General features: G+C 34.5%; 1 protein-coding gene and 1 non-coding gene across 4 annotated transcripts in view; one reads left to right on the forward strand and one right to left on the reverse strand.

Moving 5' to 3' along the window:
- CNOT2 (CCR4-NOT transcription complex subunit 2) overlaps window positions 1-21,949 on the forward strand; it is a 106,621-nt gene that overhangs the window by 53,113 nt on the left and 31,559 nt on the right. For all 3 annotated transcript variants that reach the window (XM_012810855.2, XM_023518634.1, XM_023518633.1), the window contains 2 exons: window positions 8,417-8,539; window positions 17,719-17,785. In XM_012810855.2, coding sequence (XP_012666309.2) covers window positions 8,417-8,539; window positions 17,719-17,785 — 190 coding nt within the window. The remainder of the gene's footprint in view (window positions 1-8,416; window positions 8,540-17,718; window positions 17,786-21,949) is intronic.
- LOC111728202 lies at window positions 14,101-14,221 on the reverse strand. Its single transcript, XR_002775576.1, has one exon. It is a non-coding gene; the product is annotated as a small nucleolar RNA SNORA32 (small nucleolar RNA).

Genomic DNA, 21,949 nt, shown 5'->3' on the forward strand with positions numbered 1-21,949 from the left:
TCCCAGCTACTTGGGACGCTGAGGCCAGAGAATTGTTTTAGTCCAAGAGTTTGGGGTTGTTGTGAGTTGTGACGCCTCAGCACTCTACCAAGGGTGACCTAGAGAGACTCTGTCTCAAAAAAAAAAAAAAGGGCTTATGATTGCAAACATTTCTTCAGAGACAGTAGGTGTGGCTTAGAAGAGATTGTGACACTAAGTATTTGCCATTTCAGGTCTCAAAATAGGTCCTCAAAATACAAACACTTTAGCCACTTTAGCAGTTTATCTCATTTTTTTTCTCTCTTTAAGTTGCAGTTTTTTTTCAAAGTACTTAGAATCTTGTAGAAATAGCCTCTCCCCCAGCAGCTTAGATCAGAGGTCGTGTTTTCTCAATAGACATTCTCACCCCTTTCCTGCCCTCTGTTCATCAGATGCGTCCTCACTTACTCCCTCTAAGGATTGATTTAAAATGTTTGCCCTTGTTAGACTATTTTCTTTATACTGAGAGGATCTGTTTTCTGTCCTAAACTTAGAGATTTTCTATTTCTATGTATCTTTCTTTTTTGTATTTTATAATTTTATGTCCTAAATTTAAAGATAAAGTACGACCTAATTTTTGGCTCTAGTGTATATGCATGAGTTATCAACTCTAAACGTCTTACTGCTCTTCAGCAGTATTAATTAGTTGGTTCTTCAGCTGGTATAGGACTGTGTACTTTTGTGGATTAGTACTTTGTTGAACGATTAGGGTTTTGGTTTTAGGATGATAAATTATCTTTAAAGCTTTTATATTGGTGGCATATTAGTACAGATTTTAAGAGTTTAGAAAATCATAAAATCTGATGGTCAAAGCATGTACCACATATTCTCCTTAGCTCAAACTTACAGAGCCATTTATAGACATTTTGGTAATACTTTTCAGAGAATTTGTAGATTTTGGGGGGTATATGTTAAGGGATAATGTACATGATTTTTTGAAATACCATTGGAGCAAAGCAACTTCAGAAAACAGATTTCAGTGAACTATTTTTGGATTAGGAAAGAGTGATGGATTTCTCCCCAGCCCCCAGCCTCCTGCCGCTCCATCTTTCTTTAAGATATAGGCCACCCCATTTGGGGGGTGAGCCCTCCAAAAATGTACTGAAATATATTTAATATTTCTGTAACCCTTGCAGAGGACTCTGTGTCAGGATCTTTCTCTACTCTCCAAAATAATAATTGTGGGGAATATTTATATAGGTCCCTAGTTTTCTGCTAAAGCACATTTCCAACCAGTCATAGGGTTTTTGTGCATCTACATGTTAATTGCTTCTAGTATTCGCTAGGGCTTTTTTCAGGTATCTGCATTTGCTAAAACTGTGAAGTAAATAAATTGCTTTTATTTCCATGCTTAGATTTAATTTAATGAATTAGAAATTCTGGACATTAAGATTTGTTTAAACCTTTTCTTATATCTGTCCTAAGCAGATTTCATGAAGTAGTCAATATATGTTTATTTTATTAGAAATAATAAGCCATAGTATTCTAGAACTAGAAGGACCTTAAGTAGTATTTTTCTTATGAAGAGAAAGAGAACATTTGTTCTTTTTAAAAAAAGAGTTCCAGATATTAAGGTCTTTTGTTCTTTGAGAAGCTGGATTTTTTAAATTCAATATAAGTATATATGCCTTTCTCTCCTTTATGTAAGCCCCTTTCTTTTAGTGTTTTTCAGGGATTAAATAAATTTAGAATTACTTATAAAGTTTGAAGCAGGATAGGCAGTCCAAATCCTATTATTAAAAAAAACTAATAAAACAAACGAATCTTGGGTTACAAACATTTCCAGTTTGTACTGTAGCATTATAGTGTTTAATATAGAAATATTTCACTTCCATAGAATTTGGGGAGTCTTATCCTTAGATATTCTGGCTCCTCATTATTGATTTCCAATGTTGATTGACTAAGGCAGAAAAGTGTTAATGGCACTTTGCTGTGATTTTTTATTAGTTACTTTCTGCCTACTTTATATAGACAAAAAAAACCTTGTGCATGTATGTGTCTGAAGTGTTTGCTGATGTTGTGTATGGAATTGAGAGGGAAAGTAAGAAGTCAAATTCTTTATTCAGCAATTAGGATAAATTACTCAAATCTCCACTTGGAAAACAGTAAGAAAGAACCAGTTTTTGTCCCCTTTCAGGCACTGTGAGACCAGCAGTTAGCACTCTTTATCCTTAATAATACAAGGTGAGTGCAAACTCTGTGTGTAGGAGTGAAAGTAGTGTCTATGAAGCAGTGAAAACTCTTAATACAGATGTTTTTAATGTTGTGAGAAAATTGATTATAATGGGACACTTGTATCAGCTTGTTATCAGTAAAGCTCCTTGCTACGTTAAAGAGAATACACAAGAAAAAGTTGCTATTAGGGATTTCTCATGTTTTTAAATCCAATTTCTAGATGTATTTTATGTATCTACAATATATGCATTAGAATTCTGTAATGAACTTTAGAGTTTGGTTATCATTCTAACAACTCAAAAGGTTAAATTATATTTGCTACTTTTAGAAAATACTTAAAAATGCTAGTTTTTTTGGAATATGGAAATAGTATGTGTAATTTTTAATATTTATTTCCATAATACTCATCTGAAACTTACCTTAGATAACAGTCAGCTTTTTCACTGGTGTAATACTATTCCTTTAAGCATAATTTTACTATAAAATTAATGTAGCTTTCTCTAGAATAGATAGGATCACTCTTTCAGAGGTTGGCTTTTGTCTCACATACCCTAAATAAGTCCATTCTTGTTCTTGTCTTAAGGTGATCTTTTCGACACAAGTATTTGATTGTGGTGGCATAGTAGATTTAGCACCATTTTAACCACAAAATAAGGATCTTCTCTCACCTTTTCTTGATTCCTTATTGCTTTTGCTTTTACAGTTCAGGAAAAAAGAACACATTAAACTATTCGTTGTATATTTGAGGGCGACTCTAGCAGATTATCGTCTGGGTTCAAAACCCTTCTCTTTATCAAATACATAACCTTCGGCAAAGTACCTAACTGCTAGGGTCCTTAGTTTTGTCAACTACAAAATAGAGATAGTAATTATTCTTACCTCCTAGGTATCATGATGATTAAATAAAAAAAAAATGTTAAAGCATTTAGAGTGTAGAAAGTGATCAGTAGTAACATCATTATTTATTATGTAATTATAGTTATGAGAAAGTATTTTCAATGACCATGTAGAATAAGAGCCCTAAGTTAGTCTGTAAGTTCCAGGGAAGAATGAGACAGGGCGTTTCAGGCATTGGTGTCAGCGTCTGGCTCACAGGCAGGAAATGACTGAGATACAGCAGAGAGTGGGAAGCTGAAGACAGGGAGGCCTGTGAAAAGAGAGAACTCAAGAGAGGCCACACAGTCCTCAGAAGCCTTATTGTTGATTTGGGAGTGCTGTTGAGGAATTTTGGTCAGCAGGGCTATGAAGATAAGAATTTTTTACTTTAAAAAATCACTTTGATGTGGGAGAGTAGAATTGAGAGGAATAAGAATAGCTTTAAAGACCTGATACAGGGTTGGTTTGATCAGCTTGGGTGTTAATTTTTGAAGATCACAGGGATTACAGATGGCATTTTTCAGCGGTTACCATAACACTGATGCATAGATTTGTGTTGAGTTTTAAGGTAGTTAGTGCTGTGAAGTTATGTCAGAGTCATGATCATGGGCATCTTGAGCTGTATTCTCTGTGCTGGAAAAGTTGACGAGATATGAGAACAGGAGAGTGAAAGAATCAGTGAAGTTTTGTTTCCCTGACCATTAAAAAGTTGCAGGCTATCTTCTTATTTTTTCTGTTCCCTACTTGCACCAGGTAGCACTGTACCAGTCTTCTCTGAAGCTGTTGGTTAGATTATCTGAAGATGGGGTTTTTTTGCAAGTTCTACTTCTGTATTTATTCTGATTTTTACTTCACTTGGCTTTGAAATATTGTATTTAAATATTAGGAATTTAGAAACATTAGAAATTCATAGCTAGTCCAAATTAAATAATGAAGAAGGAATATATTGGGAAAATCCAGCCAACTTAGTGCTTCTTTTCTGTCTCCCAATTTAATTCTTTTCTCTCTACCACTTTGCGAGACCGGCTCTTTTTGAGGAGTCAGGCTGGTAGAGAGGTTTAGCTAAGTTGTCTGTGTACTTTTTAGAATATGCTGCTTAGTTTGTGTGGAATTAAAAGAAAGATGAAATGTCTTGATTAAATATTTTCAATCTGTGTTCAAAAAAGACTTAATCAAGAAGTGTTTTTGCTGCATGCATATGTCTTATTCTTTCTTGGTAAAATCTCAATCTGTGCTGCTTCTTGTCCTTATAATCTGGTGGGAGAGAGCGAAGGTGGTCAGTTAACAAGCCCTTGATGTGATTGCTTGAAAAAAGCTGACATATGTATACACCAAAGATTCTAAAAAAATTCTATAGCTAATGTAAGATAAAGTATGATTTAACTTTTAATTGCAGTCATGTACCGTTTAACAGTAGGGACACATTATGAGATGTGTCATTAGGCAATTTCCTTGTTTTGTGAACACCTCTGAATGCATTTACCCAAATCCAGATGGTACAGCCTACTGCACTCCGAGGTTATGTGATGTACAGCCTGCTGCTCCTGAGCTACATGCCTGTGCCACACATTACCGTCCTAGACACTATGGGCAGTTGTAACATGCTGGGATTTGTGTATATAAACATAGAAAACGTATAGTAAAAAATAAGGTATAAAAGAGTTTAAAAAATGGTATACCTTTATAGGGCGCTTACCATGAATGGAGCTTGGAGAAGGAGATATTGTCTTGGGTGAGTTAGCTGGAGAATGATGAGAGAGTGTGAAGGCCTCAGACATCACTGCACACTACCATGGTGTACATTTAGTCTGCAGTCAGCTTAGAAGAAGGAGTTCTTCTTTTTTCAATACATTAATATTAGCTTGCTGTAACTTTTTAAATTTTTAAATTTTAATTTTTTCATTCTTTTGTAATAACACACACAAAGTTTGTTTAAGACACAAACTCATGCAGCTTTAGACAAAACCATTTGCATACTTTTATTCTATAAACTTTATTCAAAAACTTTTAAAATTTTCTTTAACCTTTTAAGTTTTTTGTTTTAAACAAAGACACAAATTCACACATTAATGTAGACTTATCAAGACATCAGTAGATGATAGGAATTTTTCAACTTAGTTATAATCTGTGGGGCTACCATCATATATATAGTCAATCCATCATTGACAGAAACATCAATATGCAGCACATGACTTTTTAAATTTCCATTTACCAAATTGACTTCAGTGTACATGGTATAACTAGTAATTTCAATGTATTTCACTATAGTGTTGACAGTTTCTTCTTTGAAACTGATAAAAATTGATTTTTAGGTACCCTCACTTCCTTCCAGGAAAAAATGTTAATACCTTATCCTTTTACATCCTGCGTTCACTTATCCTTTCATATCCCCTGTTTGTCAAGGTATATCCTTCATCCTACCGCTGCTCAGTACCTCTCCTGCTGCCACTGTAGTCCAGCTACCATCATTTATCACCCGTTTCATAACCCATTTTTCTGCTTCCACTCTGCTTTCCTCACAGAGTAGCTACAATTATTTTTTAAAACATATGCCAAATTAATGTCACTCTTAAACTTCCCTTAAACCCTCTTTTGATCTTCCATTTCACACAGAATAAAATCCAAAGTCCCCCAGGCCTGCAAGGTACTAGATGATCTGGCTCCCACCAGTCTCTCTGACTTCACTTCCTACCATTCATCACTAAGCTCATGCTGCTTGCGATACCCCACTGAGGGTCTTGCTGACCTTCTGAACTGAATGCTCTTCCTACAGGTATTTGCTCGTTAGTTCCTTTATTTCTCTGCTGGTTTTCTTCCTAGTTTTGTCCTCTGTGGGTTTTTCTAGGATACTTTTCTATCCTATTTCATCATTCTACGTGGATGGCTTCTTTAAAATTAAATAAATCTAGCTTTATGAAAAACTTTTCTCATTTTTTCTTCTGATTATGCCATACAGCAGAATTTTTTTATCTCACCTCCCATCCCCAGGCTGGGGCTTGCATTTGGGGAACAGGATATTATACTCCTAGATTTTTGCTGAAGTCATAGAAGAGTAATTAATATTCCCAGTGATGTGTAATTTGTGTTGAAACATGAAGCAGAAGTGAAGTTGGACATGTTTATGTTCTCTCTCTCTCTTTCTTTCACCCTCTCATACCCATACGCAGTGAATCTTGAAAATTTTTGGTATTTATATTTTTCTTTGTCTGAGGCATTTTATATGTTTAATTTTGCTTTCAGAATGTCTTTGCATGGAATTAAGCACAAAAGTTTTAATTTTGTGCAGTTAATTTCAATGTTGGAAGTCCAGGAGTCTGTAATTGGTTTTGGTGATAAATGTTATACAAACATTAGCAAAGGAAGAATTTACTTTGTATCCATTCGACTTAATTTATGTTTGTAAAATTTGACTAGAGATGTCCTAAATCCATTTCAGATTTGCTTAGAATGTTACTCAATTGTATACATTTCATGAGTGTTTCCATGTTTGTTCTTTCTTAGAATTAGGGGTTAGTAGTAAAAGTTCTGTAAGTTTCTATATGTTTTTAACTTGTACAGAGTTTTCAAATCCCGATTATATTGTCTTAAAAACATCGTTTCCCCACTTACTAGTGATTATCAAGGGGTTGGTGGATAAACGTGGGATCCTAGTCTGAAATAACATTCAGAGTTATAGAATAGCTTTCATGACATTCACTGGCGTCCTTGCCCAAAAGTGCTTAATGTCCTAATACAGTAATAGACCCTTTTACAATATCATTCTGTGTTTCACACGTAAAAATGTACAGCAAGGTAATGGTTAAGCTGTCCTTAGACTGTTCAAATCTAATAGAATAGCTTTTTCTCAGACTTCATTAGAGAGGATAGTCAAGTAATTGTATTTCTTACAAATTTCACAGGAAACTTAACATATAAAGTAATTATTAAACAGTATAGATGTTTTTAACAAAGTTAAACGTAAAATTTGACTTTTAAAGTCTGCATCATATCAGTTTGCCTTGTCTACTTATAAATAATAGTGACTACAAATGCTTTTGGACATGAGATCTAAAGGAAATTATTTATCTTTTATTTATAATTGAAGAAAATATCTTTAGTTATAATGAGTATACAAGACAGAGCCAAATTTTATGATCCCCCCCCCAAATTGTATTTGTGAAAAGATTTAGTTGTCCTCAAGTTTTTAGATCTCTCTTCTGTCATTAGCATTTGATGACTTTGAACCTCAAGGTGCTATTAGGGGAAAGACACGTTGATCTTAAATAACTTCAGTTAATGGTCTTGGAAATTTTATAGAGGTCATCTTTAAGAAAAATGACAGAAATAAGCACAGATTTTAGTAATTATAGTTGACCTATCATATCTCTGGGTTCTGCATCTGTGAATTTAACCAGCTCTTTTGTATTGAAAATCTGTAGAGGGAGAGTGTGTGGTTTTGTCTGTACTAAGCATGTACAGATTATTCTTTCTTGTCGTAGTTCTCTAAATAATATAACACCTATTTACATAACATTTATATTGCATTAGGTATTATAAGAAATCTGGAGATGTTAAAGAGTGTTGAAAGGATATGCATAGGTTATATGCAAATTTTGCACCATTTTATGTAAGGGATTTGAGCAGTTGTGAATTTTTCTGTCTGTGGTAGGAATTCCTGGAACAAATCCTCCACAGACAGTGAGGGATTGACTATTTATTTTGTTGTGGGCTTAAATTGCTAGGGTTGGATGTTATAAAGACTTAAAAAGCAAAAAGGTAGTCAGGTTATGTAATTGAGATAATAAATATCATATGATGGTTGAAAAATTGGCCTACTGTTCTACAAGTAAATACTTGTTGCTTCAAGTAAAATTCTGGTATGCCGCTGTATACTCATTCAAAAAAATGGTATATCTCAGTAAACTTAGATTAAGTAAAGATGATATTCTTGGGAAAACAGTTAATTGAAAAAATAGATACAGTGATGACAAAGCCACTAATTTTGAAGATGCATGTGAAGATTTTGATTAAGTAAACCTCAGTTTTTTAAAAAATCTGTTGTGTGTGGCAGAATTATATTTGGGGCTGAAAATTGTATTTTCAAGAATATAAAATGGTGTTTAATTTTTTGAGGAAGCTGAACTTGAATAAGACAGGCTTTGCAGAGTTTGTTAAGGCTTGGGGGAAAAAACCCAAACATGGTATTATAGTCAGATTTATGACTTTATCAGGGGCCCCGTTAGCCCTTAGTTGACCTTTTCTGTATCTTAGCTATGTTCCCTTCATTTTGTGTTTTCCACATAAGAGTAAGGTAAATCTGAACGTTTTCTAAAATATTACTGTCAATAAAAGTCATGTTTTTGTTTAGGTGACAAACAGCATGTTTGGTGCTTCCAGAAAGAAGTTTGTAGAGGGGGTCGACAGTGACTACCATGATGAAAACATGTACTACAGCCAGTCTTCTATGTTTCCACACCGGTCAGAAAAAGATGTAAGTTAATCAGTTACATTTTGTTTACCCAGCAGTGTGTGTCTGTTTCTGTGTTCCTGAAAAGCAGCATATGAACTGCAGAGTAACTCTCTGTGGTTCAGTGAGCGTTTCAGGTACAGTACTCGGTCGTGGGGATTCAGAAACAGTGAACTTACATTCCGACGGGAAACGTAAACGTCCTGTGATTCTCGGTTAGAATATGGTGATCCAGGCTCGGCGCCTATAGCTCAAGTGGCTAAGGCGCCAGCCATGTACACCTAAGGTAGCGGGTTCGAATCCCCAGCCCGGAAGACAAACAACAATGACGGCTGCAACCAAAAAATAGCCGGGCGTTGTGGCGGGCGCCTGTGGTCCCAGCTACTTGGGAGGCAGAGGCAGGAGACTCGCTTGAGCCCAGGAGTTGGAGGTTGCTGTGAGCTGAGATGCCACAGCACTCTACCCAGGGGGATAGCTTGAGGCTCCGTCTCAAAAAAAAAAAAAAAATAGAATATGGTGATCCAGCAGTAGAAGTACTCACAGACATTGAGTCCACATGTTTTTTGTTTGTTTGTTTAATATGAGAAAAAACTTGTTATTTTTATATTAAATGCAGAAATAGAACAGGAAATAGGTTGCATAGATTTAAAGATGGAATGGCAAGCTTCTGTAAAACTTTTACCATGCAATTTTCTAGCTACAAGTCTAGATATCAGATATAAAGTATGTATCCTGTTGAACTGTAGGGATGAAAAATTTTTGAAGAACTGTATTAAAAATACGGTAGATGATAAAAAAGTGTGAATTAAGCATGTTAGATGGCTAAGAGTTCAATAATTTCATTTGGAATAAAAGGATTTAGGATACAACCAAGTCATAATAAGCAAGTTATAAAATATTTTGAAATAAAATTGTGTAAATTCTATTAAGTTCTTTTAGGTTATGTACTATACACTGTAGTCAAACCAGACGTATTCTTTTACTATGTACCCACCCAACTTTTTTCCCCTTTCGAATCTTTATAACTTTTGCTATCTAATTTCTGTGTAATATTCTACTCTAGTAATTAAGCTAATGAGATTCTCACTGATGTTTAAAGAATTTATTACATATCTTAGACTTATATGAATACCCTGTTTTTCTTTGAAGTTGATGATTAGGAAATCACTTGCATGAAACTTTCAGAATTTCACAAGTCAGCTTAACCTGTATTTAAGTTAGGACCTTAGTTTTTTGTTTTTTGTTTTTTCTTCAGTTTTAGTATTTTGCCCCCTTTGAAAATTTTTGTGTTTTTTTAGAAACAAATTATCAGTGACATTATTAGGATTCTTTTCAAACTATGTATGTGGTGGCTTTGTTTATAATTAATATGTAATTCAGTAGCTTGTGGAATAGTTTTATCTAATTTTTTATTATCTTACTGCCCTTCTAGCTATTTGCTATCTGATCTGACTTACACTTTAATTATTACTTATAAAGGTTTTTTATGTTTAATTTTTGACCGTGTAGATAAAGAGTTTGGGATGTTATTTTGGTAGTATTGCTGCAGAAACTAGATAATTGTCACTTGTATGTGTTGCTGTGTTTGTATGGTGAAAGTTAAATTTGACAGAAAATGTTGGTAAAATATAGAGAATGAATGGCAAAGAAATGTTTCCTTTAGAAAGCAGAAATGCTGTATGTCTAAATTTTTAAAATTAGTATTAGTATACATACTCCCATATGCACATGTGTTGGCCGTTCTAATCCAGGTGGTTGCTCCATAAAACTTTAAAAAAACATTAAGAAGGTAGTTTGGCATAGGAATGAAAAACTTGTACTGTAAAGCAGTATAGATGTGTGTTTGAATCCTGATTTTGCCTTTTCGCGAGGAATTCTCCAAGCCTCAGTGTCCTAAATTAAGGGAAGAGAGAAGAGGAAATGGGCAAAAACCTACCTAACAAAAACAAGGCATGCTGTTTGGGTGATGGGCACACTTGTAGCCGTGACTCAGCCATTACAAAAGCAATCCATGTGACCAGAGCCATTTGGACCCTCTTAATATTTTGAAATTTATCCATAGATTAAGGATAATCTCAGGTCATTTGTTACAACTGTTTTTCTAGTTTTTCATTTTCAATTTAGCTCATAGTATTTATAGCACATACATATTTATCATGCTTATTAAATGTGATCCATCTATCTTTTTTTAATGGTGTCTGGTTTTGAGAACATGCTGTGAAAGACCTTTACCAGTTACTTCTTCACACATAGTTGAATTGCCGTTGATTTATAGACCATTCTCACGTCTTAGTTAAGGTCTTCCACATCCTTTCTTGATGAAATCAGTGTTTTGACTATTACTTATTAATACCTGTACTGCTGCCTTTAAGAAGGATATATTTGTCTTTAATCCTGTTAGTTAGGCCTTTAAATAAGTGGGATTTTATAGTTGACATTTTCATTTCATTTTTCAGGTTGGTTTTTACCAATCTATACAATTCTCTCTCTCTGTGAGTTAATTTATAACCAACTACCATAATAAAATTCCTTTATTAGTTAGGTTTTTTTTTTTTTTTTGGCCGGGGGCTGGGTTTGAACGTGCCACCTCTGGCATATGGGGCCGTCCCCTACTCTTTTGAGCCACAGGCGCTGCTCTCCTTTATTAGTTTTTGATGACTGAGAAAGTGAGCTCTGAAAATCCTGCTCTGTAAGTCTGTGTCTCAGGTTCATTATTTACTAGCTATGTATTGTAGGGCAAGTTATTCAGTCTCTGTGTATCTCAGTTTTCTTGTTGATAAAATAGGAATAACAGTGGCTCATGGGTGGTTAAAAGGATTATAGGAGTAACTGTAAAACTTTTTGAAGAACAGATAGTAAATGTTCAATACATGTTGAAGTTAGTGTGAGTAGTAGTAACATTGTATTTGATTCTCTTGGGTTTTTTAGGTAGTTATGTATATTATCTGCAAGTAATTATTATTTTTGCCATTTAGAGAAACTTCTAAGGGGAAAATTTTCAACATAATAAATGACTGAGATGATTTTGTGATTTTATTTACTCTCTGGGAGTGAGATTTTTTATTGTCATATATGGAAAAGGAAAATTTACCGGTGGCTGAGTGAATCTTGAAGCCAGATAATCAATGAGATCTTAATAATACCTTTCATATATTTACTTTCTTGAGAGAAAGTGATAGTTTTGAAAAAATGTCTTTTTATATAGAATTTATTTAGTATCTTTTTATTTAGTGTTCAACTAAAATTTAAGAACAGTATCATAACGTTATTGAAGTGTACGCTTAAAAATGATTAAAATGGTTTAAAAGAAAATCTGATTTACCTGATCGTATAGCATAAAATGTAACCATTTCTTTATCAGACCCATGGTTGAAGAAGTATTGGGGGAAGTGTTCTCTGTGAGATTATGTGCTAGTTACATTGCTAAGTGGTTCTTCAGAGCTACTCCTTCATTTGATTATTCTTAAGCATAATCATTTGAAAAGTGATGACTTGTAGGAACCTCTTTTGTTGTATGCTGAAAAGATATATGAGATGTCTAGGAGATGATATGTTTTCCCTTACTATGTAAAAACCACTTGAAACTTATTAAGAGCAGGCTACTTCTTATTCTCACCAATCCACCATTTTGAACTCACGCCTAACTTTCATACTTGTGTTAGCCCACAGCAATTATGGCAACTAAGATTTCTCTTAGGCCAACAATAATTAATATTTTGTTAAAATCTGATATAAAATAAGGATATCTTCCGTGACCATCATTATTCTCCTGACTAGTATTTCAGTACTTACTGGATGGCTGATTCCCAGCTCCTTAAATTTATTCCTCTCTAGACACTTGATTTTGTTTTGGGTTTTTTCCCCAGACCCTCGCAAGGCATTTTTCCCTTATTACATTCATATCTCTGCTAGAATCTCTCATCTGAGAAGCCTTTTTCCTAGACAGCCTTCTATAGTGCTATTGGCACTATTCCCATTATCCTTTAAATTGTTTCTCTGCTTTTTGAAAATCATAGCATCAATCATTACCTGAAAGTACATGTTCATTAATTATTTATTACCCTATTTACACCACTAGAATTAGGTTCTTAGAACCTATGATAATGCTTAGGAAATAGCAGACTCTCAGTGAGTGTTTGTTAAAATGAGGGAGGGAATGGAGTTGTTACTAAAAAAATAACAAACTTATCTGCAGATGATATGATTACCTAAAAACTCAAAAATCATCTTAAAAATTTTTACAAGAAAAAAGTATATAAATATGACAAGTTTTTATATAGCAACAATACCTGATAGTTAAATGTAAATATATGAGGGCATACTCTAAAGAAATTGGAAATAAGTGTTAAATCATTTGAAGAGAGCTTTCTAAAACCTCTTAAAATCATTGACATTTACATTATCTTCACCCTTGGCATGTGAAAGGTAAAGCCTAGTTGTGAAAAGATAGTAAAATGATGTATTTCAAAATATATCACATTTTAATATAGCCGCAAAAATTGTAAAATATGTAATTTCATAAGTGGTGATAATAATCCAAACAGTGGGAATATACTATTTTAACTATACAAGCAAGGCTTTTTAAATCTTTTAAGTGGGGAATAGCCAGTGTTTGTGAGAGAACATTGCAGCAGTTGCTGTGGGAGTGTAGTTAATACAGTCCGTAGAAAATAGGTTAGTGCTGCACAGTAAAGCCTTTAAAATGTGCACATGCCTCAGATCGGTCGTATGTCTCTCTGTGAATTTGTACTTTGAGTTTAACCAGAAATTCAGACAATACACTTATAAAGATACTTATTGCTGTGCTTTTTAATAAAAAACTTGGAATTTTTACTGTTTCATACTAAGGAATTAAATACATGTATTATTATACTTTTTAAAAATATTCTTTATGTAAACTTAAGAATATTTGAATGAAAATTACTTGAAGTACCTAATTAGCTTATTTTATTGTTATCTGATTGACAGACTGCTGGGTCCAGTGACTTACTATTTTATTTTTCTGCCTGCTCTCTTCCCTTCTTTTCTCCTTTTGTTCTTTTAAACATACTATCTTCTCATTTTCTTTCTTTTTTTGTGCCTATTTGCTAGATTTGGATCTGATTTTAGTAGTTCCATATTTTTAATCATCCTGTTTTTAATTTTAAAATGCTCTTCAGATTCTGTCTAGATCGTACTTTCTTCCTTTCCCTTTCTCTTTTTGTGGATATGATACAGTCAAAAGTTGTAATTCATTTGTTGTTCTGTCCTGGAATAATAACCTAATGTTAGGAATCCTGTTATCGCCATACTTTTAAGTAGGCGTCGTCAAACTATGGCCCGCAGGCCACATGCTGCCTGCCAAGGACAGTTATCCAGCCCACCAGGTGTTTTTGCTGCTGCTGCCTGTCCTGCTTAGGGGCCCCAGTCCGGCCCTCCAATGGTCTGAGGGACAGTGAACTGGCCCCCTGTTTAAAAAGTTTGAGGACCCCTGCCTTTAAGTATATTGTGCAGTGACATTTAAAAATTTAAAAATTTTTTCACCTTTACATTGCTATTTTGTTCAGGGAATTTTTATTTTTATTTTCTTTTTATTTTATTTAATTAAATGTCCCCAATAGGCTGAGTGCTAGCAAAGTATCAGATAGAAAATCTACTGGAAGTTTTTTTTATGGTCATGTCCACAGCAATTGAGAAACTGCATTCTAAAAGCCTTTGTAATGACCATTAGGAATTTTTATTTAATAAAATTTTGTTACGTTTCCTTGTGACAGTTTGTTGATTTCCTGCCATTCTGTGGATTAAAGGATAAAGGGGCTTTTGGTGGGTAAGGGAAATAACTAGAACCACATTGCTGTTTATTCCAGTTGCTTTCTGGCTTTATTCTTGATGATGCTTGGCTGCAGTGTATATTGTAAATGTGGAAGAGATGATGATTATGATTTTATACTGGGCGGTTATGTGACAGTTAATCTTTTTCTACCTTTTGCTCCTCTCAGTACAAATTCGATATCTTATTTTACTTGGAATTTCTGAAGATAAATTTCTTGCTTTTGCTCCTTCAGCAAAAAGTTATGTAAGTTTAGGATACTGTCTAATATATTTCCCAAAGTGAAATGCCCCCTTTTTTGCTGTTAAAGGAGGGTGAGAGTTTTGCTCTAAAAAGAATATTAGATTGTTAGCAGCTGCTGCTCACCATTTGTTGAGCACTTGCTCTGTGCCATGTCTTATATCATCTGACTTTCACTTCAACCCTGTGAGGCAGGTGGTGCTGTTTGGATTTTACAGGTAGGAAACTGAGGGTTGGCTATTTCATAGGTAAGTGGTAGAACCAAGATTCAAACTCAGATTGTCTTCTGACGCCAAAGCTCTGGGCTTGCTTTATTTATGCTACATTCCCTACTGTGTTGTGTCTCATAATCCGAAGTTTTATATTTTCTAAGAAATTCACTTATATGTTATTAACTTTCAGCATTTAAAAATATGTAAATTGTCTTTTTTCTGTTACCAGTAGTTACTATTCTTCCAGAGTATATTTCTTCTGCATTTTCTTTGCACTCATAAGAGCTTATCTGTCCCATTTATATTCTTTTATTATGTTAAATCCATTTTTAGCCCTGATTTATTTCATAAAATAAGCTTTCAGATTTTAAAAATACAGATTCTTAGGGATGGTATTTTTGAAATAAATTAGATATTTGCATTTTGACACATTTTGAGGCAATAATTTGAGGGTCACAAACTCTTAAACTTCACGTTAAACTACTTCCATATTTCTGTAGAGCAGTGTTTACTAACCTTTTTGTAGTGGCACATAGAGAAAATGATATTCACTGTTACACAGAGTATGGTAGATGAATCATCGGAATGCTCTTGATCTTGAAGAACTGGCCTGGGAGAGCCACTGCCTCCCTTGTCTGCTTACTTCTTCCTCCCAGGTGGAGAGAGCTGATGTCTTAGAGTACCTGTAACTCATTTCTAGGTGTACAATCATTGAAAATAGAATAAAATGTCTCTTGTTTGGAGTTAAGAAATAAAGTTTCTGAAATATACAAGGTTTTAAGTGGTCCTTTCTAAAATGTTCACAGTGTGGATCATTCTCACTTAGACACAAATACTGGCCAGTGCCTTATACTTAGAGCCTTTAGAAAAACTCCATTAATTAATTTGTAGTTTACAGTGGCAGAATAGCATAATTTTTTCCATGTAAACTTTTTACCTTCTGTCACCAACTAAAGCTCAATAATCATACATCTCCTTTGATCATGTTCTTACAATTTGGAAATGAGCCTTTGATATACTTAGAAAAAATATTTCTAGTTAATGCAGAAATAATAATGACTATGGTATGTAAGAAAAGAACTTAATCAGATGTTTTTTGATCTGTTGGAGTATACTTGGTAAAGAACATTTAGTTTAAATATTAAATTTTCTAGATTATCCACCTCTGGTTTTGAGAAGGAGTGTTTATAAGATTTATACTTTTTAGATATTCGTTGCTATATTATAAGCATTGGTGTTTTTCGAGTGGTGTGTAACTTAGCCTTACCTCAGGAGAGTGGGATGTGTATCATTGGTTTAAAACACCTGTTGTATAAAATAATTTTTGAACTTTAGAATAATTTAGAATTTTGACATGAAAATTATATGAAATGTGTAGTGTAAAACCTCTATTGTTGGAGGTTTTTCTTCTTGATTTTTTAATTTGGTCAATGTCAGGATGATTTTCCTTCCCTGAAAACCACAGAGAACTGACTGTCTGATGATTTTCTCTCTCTTTTGTGATTTTTACTTACCCCTCTTTTTCTTTATCCCAGGTTCATCAGGACATAAAATACTGTTACTTCTGCCATCAGAATGCCTCTCTGTTGTCCCACTTGTACTGTTGTAGTTTAGTTTTCCCAGTGTGGTAGATTACGCGCATGAGCCACTGTGCCCACCTGGTTTTTTCCCCTTAATTGCTGTAGTTGGCAGCCATGTGTATGTGACATTGAAGAACACCCTTCATGCTCTGGCCCCAACATACCCTTTTTGTTCCCCATTCTTCTGTACCCCAGTAGGAGAGAGCTTTATCTCCTTTCCTATTATCCAGTCTCCATTGTTTATGTTTTTCAATCTTGTCACTAACTTTTGTTAGATTTATACTCACCGTGTATTCTTGGCCTCTGTAGAGGTCTTCTCTGTTCCCATATCAAATGTTACCACTTTACAAAATATTTCTCACACTTCAACCCCTTTTTTATTGATGCTTTAATACTTCCTTTAGAGCATTTACCACACTGTGCCTTAGAATATAAGGAGTTGTACCATTCATTCTTTCCTCACTAGATTTTAAGTCCCTTGATGATATAGCTATGCCTTCCTTAATTAAGGTGTTTAATTAAGGTTGTTTAATATAAGCTAAGGAATGTACAGACACACACTTTCATTTACTTGGTTTAAGTATCTACTTGTGTATAGCACTGCCATTCTCATAATTCTAGGAGGAGATATAAAAATGAATGTATTATATTCCATGACAATAACATACCTTCAAAGAATTTACATTTTACTAAGACAAAACGACATTAATGCAGTAAATTCAAAGGCATATACAATGCCATGAAATTCATATTACTAATAAACTGTGTAAATTACATACCCGTGTGTGTGTGTGTGTATGTGTGTGTGTATATATATATATATATATTTTTTAATTTGCTATTGTATCATCTCTCCATTCACTATATGGATATGTGTATATTTGTTAGGTTTTTTTACCCATTCAATACACATCAATTACTTGTATATCAAAATCAGGAAATAGTCATATAAGCTATAAAACTTTTGTATTTCGGCAGTAAACTGAATTTAGTAGTTAGCTTAATATGTTAATGTTATCTAGGAGTAATTTCAGTTATAAATTTATAGAGCTAACATTTTGTGGTTGTCTTTGTGTCTAGTTAGCCTGCTTTTTTAAGTATAGTAATAGTGCTGCAATAGTTTAATTTAGTGTTAACTTTAAAAAAAAAGTTTTATAGCATTAAAAATTAACTCCATTCATGGGTCAGTTGTATCCAATTGTGGTAATCTCTTAAACTTGGAATTTATGATGTAGTGTTTATGTTTTTCTGGAGAATGAAAAATATGGGTTAGATTTTTACATTTATGGTTGTACAGATTTGTAAAGTGTAAATATAATGTTCCATGTTCGTTATGCTCTAATATAATTAATTTGTTTCTAGATGCTGGCATCACCATCTACATCAGGTCAGCTGTCTCAGTTTGGGGCAAGTTTATACGGGCAACAAAGTAAGAATTTTGTATTTATTTTGGGATACTTTTGTTTAAGAAAATAATAAGTACCAAATAAAGAAGAACTAATGCTGCCCTTACGGGTTTATTATGAACTTGAAAGATATTTAATTTTCAAATTTGCTTTTCTTTTTTTCTATGCATAACAAAACCTCATTATTTCAGGCCTTATACTAATTCTCGGTTTGTTACCACTTAGATATAGCATAGATTAAAATTTATTTCAATACCTTTTGTACCTGCATGTTTTTTTGGAATATTTTTGAAGAAGAATTTGCTAAACAAACTAAAAGTAGACATTCTCTGTGTTTTCAATTAAAGGAAGTTAAAAGAATTTTTTGTTGTGTTTGATGGGTTGAATAGATTTTGTGTGTGTGTGTGTGTTTTGACCTGTTTATTACTATCAGTCCATTACTTAGCAGCAGTTTGTGAAGTGTTCTTTGTTTAGCAAATACTTCTTTTGCTTTAGCTTAATCTGGGTATGAAGTGCTGATATTTGACTCATAGTTCAATGCTTTTTCCATTATTTCCAAGATTCTGGTTTTTTTTTTTTAAGTATTGTAATACTTCTAAAGTGCTTAGCACAGTGCCTAGCGCATAGTAAGTGCTCAATAAATGTTAGCTATTTTTATTACATAAAATTTGTATAAAACTCTACATTATAAAATATACTTACATCTTAAATTTACTTTTCCAAATTATAACATGTTAATAATATTTTACGTCTTTAATGTCAGAGGTCTATTTTCTCTTATCTCTGTTAATATCATTTCTATTAATGGAAGGAGGGAGTTGAAAGTGTTATAAATTCTCATCAAAGATTATAAAATAATTGAGTAACTGGAAGAGACATCTGATGACTATCTTACCTGGCATCAAGTACAGATTACTTGCTTGATTTGGAACTCTTTCCCAGCATAGTGAAAAATAAAGCTTTGATAGAATAGTTTGTCATACCACTTCACCCTTCAAACTTGTTTTGAAATCTAGTAGGAGGATGAACTTCCCTTTGCAGGCCTGGTTTCCTGTCTGCTTTCTTCTGTCTTTGTGGCTTTCCTCCTTTGATACAGAACACAATTTTGTTAATAGAGAATTAGTAAAATTTCTTAATTTCTTTTATATGTATCAGCAATTTTCCTCTGATTCAATAGAAAAACATTAAAAAGATTATTTATCCACCTGTGCTTATCCTAGTTGTTGAGAGAATATTCTCAGCTAGTAGTTTGTTCTGGTTAGCCTGTGTTTTGGTATGACTTTACCCTTTTGGTAATCCCTACCATGAAAATATTTAGCTACTTTAAAGCTGCCTCTTTTCTTCTACTTTTATCTTTGTAAAGTTCATAGTTTATCACAGCAGTAAGTAGATATGGAATGGAGAAAAATACTTGAGACGTTCAGGTTATTTTATAAAGGAGAATGGAGTGATTACAATCAACTATCTGGACATTTAAATATCTAATCTAAGTATTTTATCCTGCAAATGTAAAATCGTAGCTGCACTAACTATGTAATCAGTTAGGTTTGATACATAGTTATATGTTTGGTGTGATAGACATTTATTGACTTAGTTTGTGTAAATGTGCTTATTGTTAAGGATTTACAAAGATTGATAGATGGACAAAAGAAAAAGTATTTTAAGGTACTTACTAGTTTTAAAAGAAGCAGCATATGGTAGACATTTCCTGTTGTTCAGTATATTAAATGGCTGTATTCCTATAACATTGGTGAAGCAACATTTTAAATGTAAGGGTTTACCTGTTTAAACTTCACATTTTAAGTATTAGCATACAGAAAAATTGAACCTTAGATTAACTGGAATTGAAATGTTTTAGGTCAGGATACAATTATTTCTTTCCAGCATATAAATCTAGAAGCTACAACTAGTGGAAAAAGCTTGGGTTGCGAGTCTCTGTTAGGAAAGACCCAAGGGGCCCTTCCATTCATTTAGCTGGTAGGTAGTCTTAATTGAATACTCTGACAGGAGAACACAAACTACCATAAGGGGCTTGAGGGCTAAATTTGTAATAGTTTAACTAAGTCAGAATGGTAAAATTTGAGGGACTGACTTTAATAAGTGGCAGAGAGATAAGGAATTAGTAGGTGAGAGTAGATGAGAACTATTATTCTATGGCAACTTATATAATGACACAATTGAATTGATATAACTAAAAGTTCTTTTTCCTCCCACATGCACTGAGAACCTCTATTAACTCTGTATTTGGATTGGCAAAGTTTAATAGGAATTTGGACTAGTAAAATATGAGGTCTGGCTGGGCACAGTGGTTCACGTCTGTAATCCTAGCTTTTTGGGAGACCGAGGCAGAAAGATCACTTGTGAGGCCAGGAATTCAAGACTAGCCCAGATAAACCTAGCAAGATCCTGTTAAAAAAATTTTTTTCAATTAGTTAAGTATTGTGGTGCACCTATAGTCCCAGCAACTTGGGAGGGTAAAGTAGGGGTATCCCTTGAGTCCAGGTGTTTAAGGTTACAGTGAGTTGTGATTGTGTAATGCCACTGTAGCCTGGGCAACTGAGTAAGACTCTGTCTCTTTATTTAAAAAAAAAAAAAAGTAGGCCCAGTGTGGTGGCTCACGCCCTGTAATCCTAGCACTCTGGGAGGCTGAGGTGGATGGATTGCTTGAGCTCAAGAGTTTGAGACCAGCCTGAGCAAGAAGAGACCCAGTCTCTACTAAAAATAGAAAAACTGAGGCAAGAGGATTACTTGAGCCCAAGAATCAAAGATTGCTCTGAGCTGTGATGATGCCATGGCACTTTAACTCAGGGCAACAGCTTGAGACTCTGTCTCAGGGGAAAAAAAGTGAGTTTTTTGAGTGATATTGAGTGATATCACCACAAGTGAGTGATATTGTGGTCAGTACCTGTAGTCGCAGTTACTCAGGAGGCTGAGGCACGAGGATCACGTGAGCCCAGGAGTTTGAGTTTGCTGTGACCTAGGCTGATGCCAGAGTCTCTTCAGCAACATTGACTTTGTCAAAAAAAAAAAAGAGAGGAAAGAAGATTGCCCACTCAAACCAACAATTTGCTAGATTAGGGTGGAAGTAATTGTGCAGCACCAGAGGTACCCAGAAAATTCTGGAGTAGGGCCTTGTATGACCTGAGGCTCTATTATAGTATAGTTGTATCCAAAAATATAAATAACTCTTCATCTGAGAGTTCATGTGAATACTGTGTACATACTCTTGTATTCAAATTGCATGATGTTCTCTACTTGTCTTCTGGAGTTTATAGATAAGATTTTAGGTATACTGAATACTGCCTGATGTAATCAATCAGTTTTTGGAAATTGCAGCTTTAACAAGCAAGACAACATATAACAAAACTACTTTTTTTCTTGTCATCAACATTGTAATGAAATGTTGAACACAATTTTCAAGAACTTGCTCCTTATCAAGGAACTTATATCATTTTGCTTAAAATTGCAGACTCCAAGAACCTATTGGCAACATTAAGTGAAGATGTACTCTCTACCTTATAGAGCAGTGGTTCTCAGCCTTCCTAATGCCTCCTAATGCCACGACCCTTTTCTGCAGTTCTTCATGTGGTGACCCCCAACCATAAAATTATTTTTGTTGCTACTTCCTAACTGTAATTTTGCTACTGTTATGAATTATAATATAAATATCTGATATGCAGGATGTATTTTCATTGTTATAAAGGGGTTGCGACCCACAGGTTGAGAACTGCTGTTATAGAGGGTAGAGTAAGTCCATCGGAGGACCTCTATATGGTGCAGAGTAGGACCTATGTAAGGTGCAGGGTAAGTCCACAGGAGGACCTCTGTAAGGTGCGGAGTCAGTCCACGTGAGGACCTCTGTAAGGTGCGGAGTCAGTCCATGGGAGGACCTCTGTAAGGTGCAGAGTCAGTCCACGGGAGGACCTCTGTAAGGTGCAGAGTCAGTCCACGGGAGGACCTCTGTAAGGTGCGGAGTCAGTCCACGAGAGGACCTCTGTAAGGTGCAGAGTCAGTCCATGGGAGGACCTCTGTAAGGTGCAGAGTCAGTCCATGGGAGGACCTCTGTAAGGTGCAGAGTAAGTCCATGGGAGGACCTCTGTAAGGTGCAGAGTCAGTCTACGGGAGGACCTCTGTAAGGTGCAGAGTCAGTCCACGGGAGGACCTCTGTAAGGTGCAGAGTCAGTCCA

Source organism: Otolemur garnettii, unplaced genomic scaffold (assembly GCF_000181295.1).
Source record: "Otolemur garnettii isolate 467f Iridium unplaced genomic scaffold, OtoGar3 scaffold00143, whole genome shotgun sequence".
NCBI lineage: Eukaryota > Metazoa > Chordata > Mammalia > Primates > Galagidae > Otolemur > Otolemur garnettii.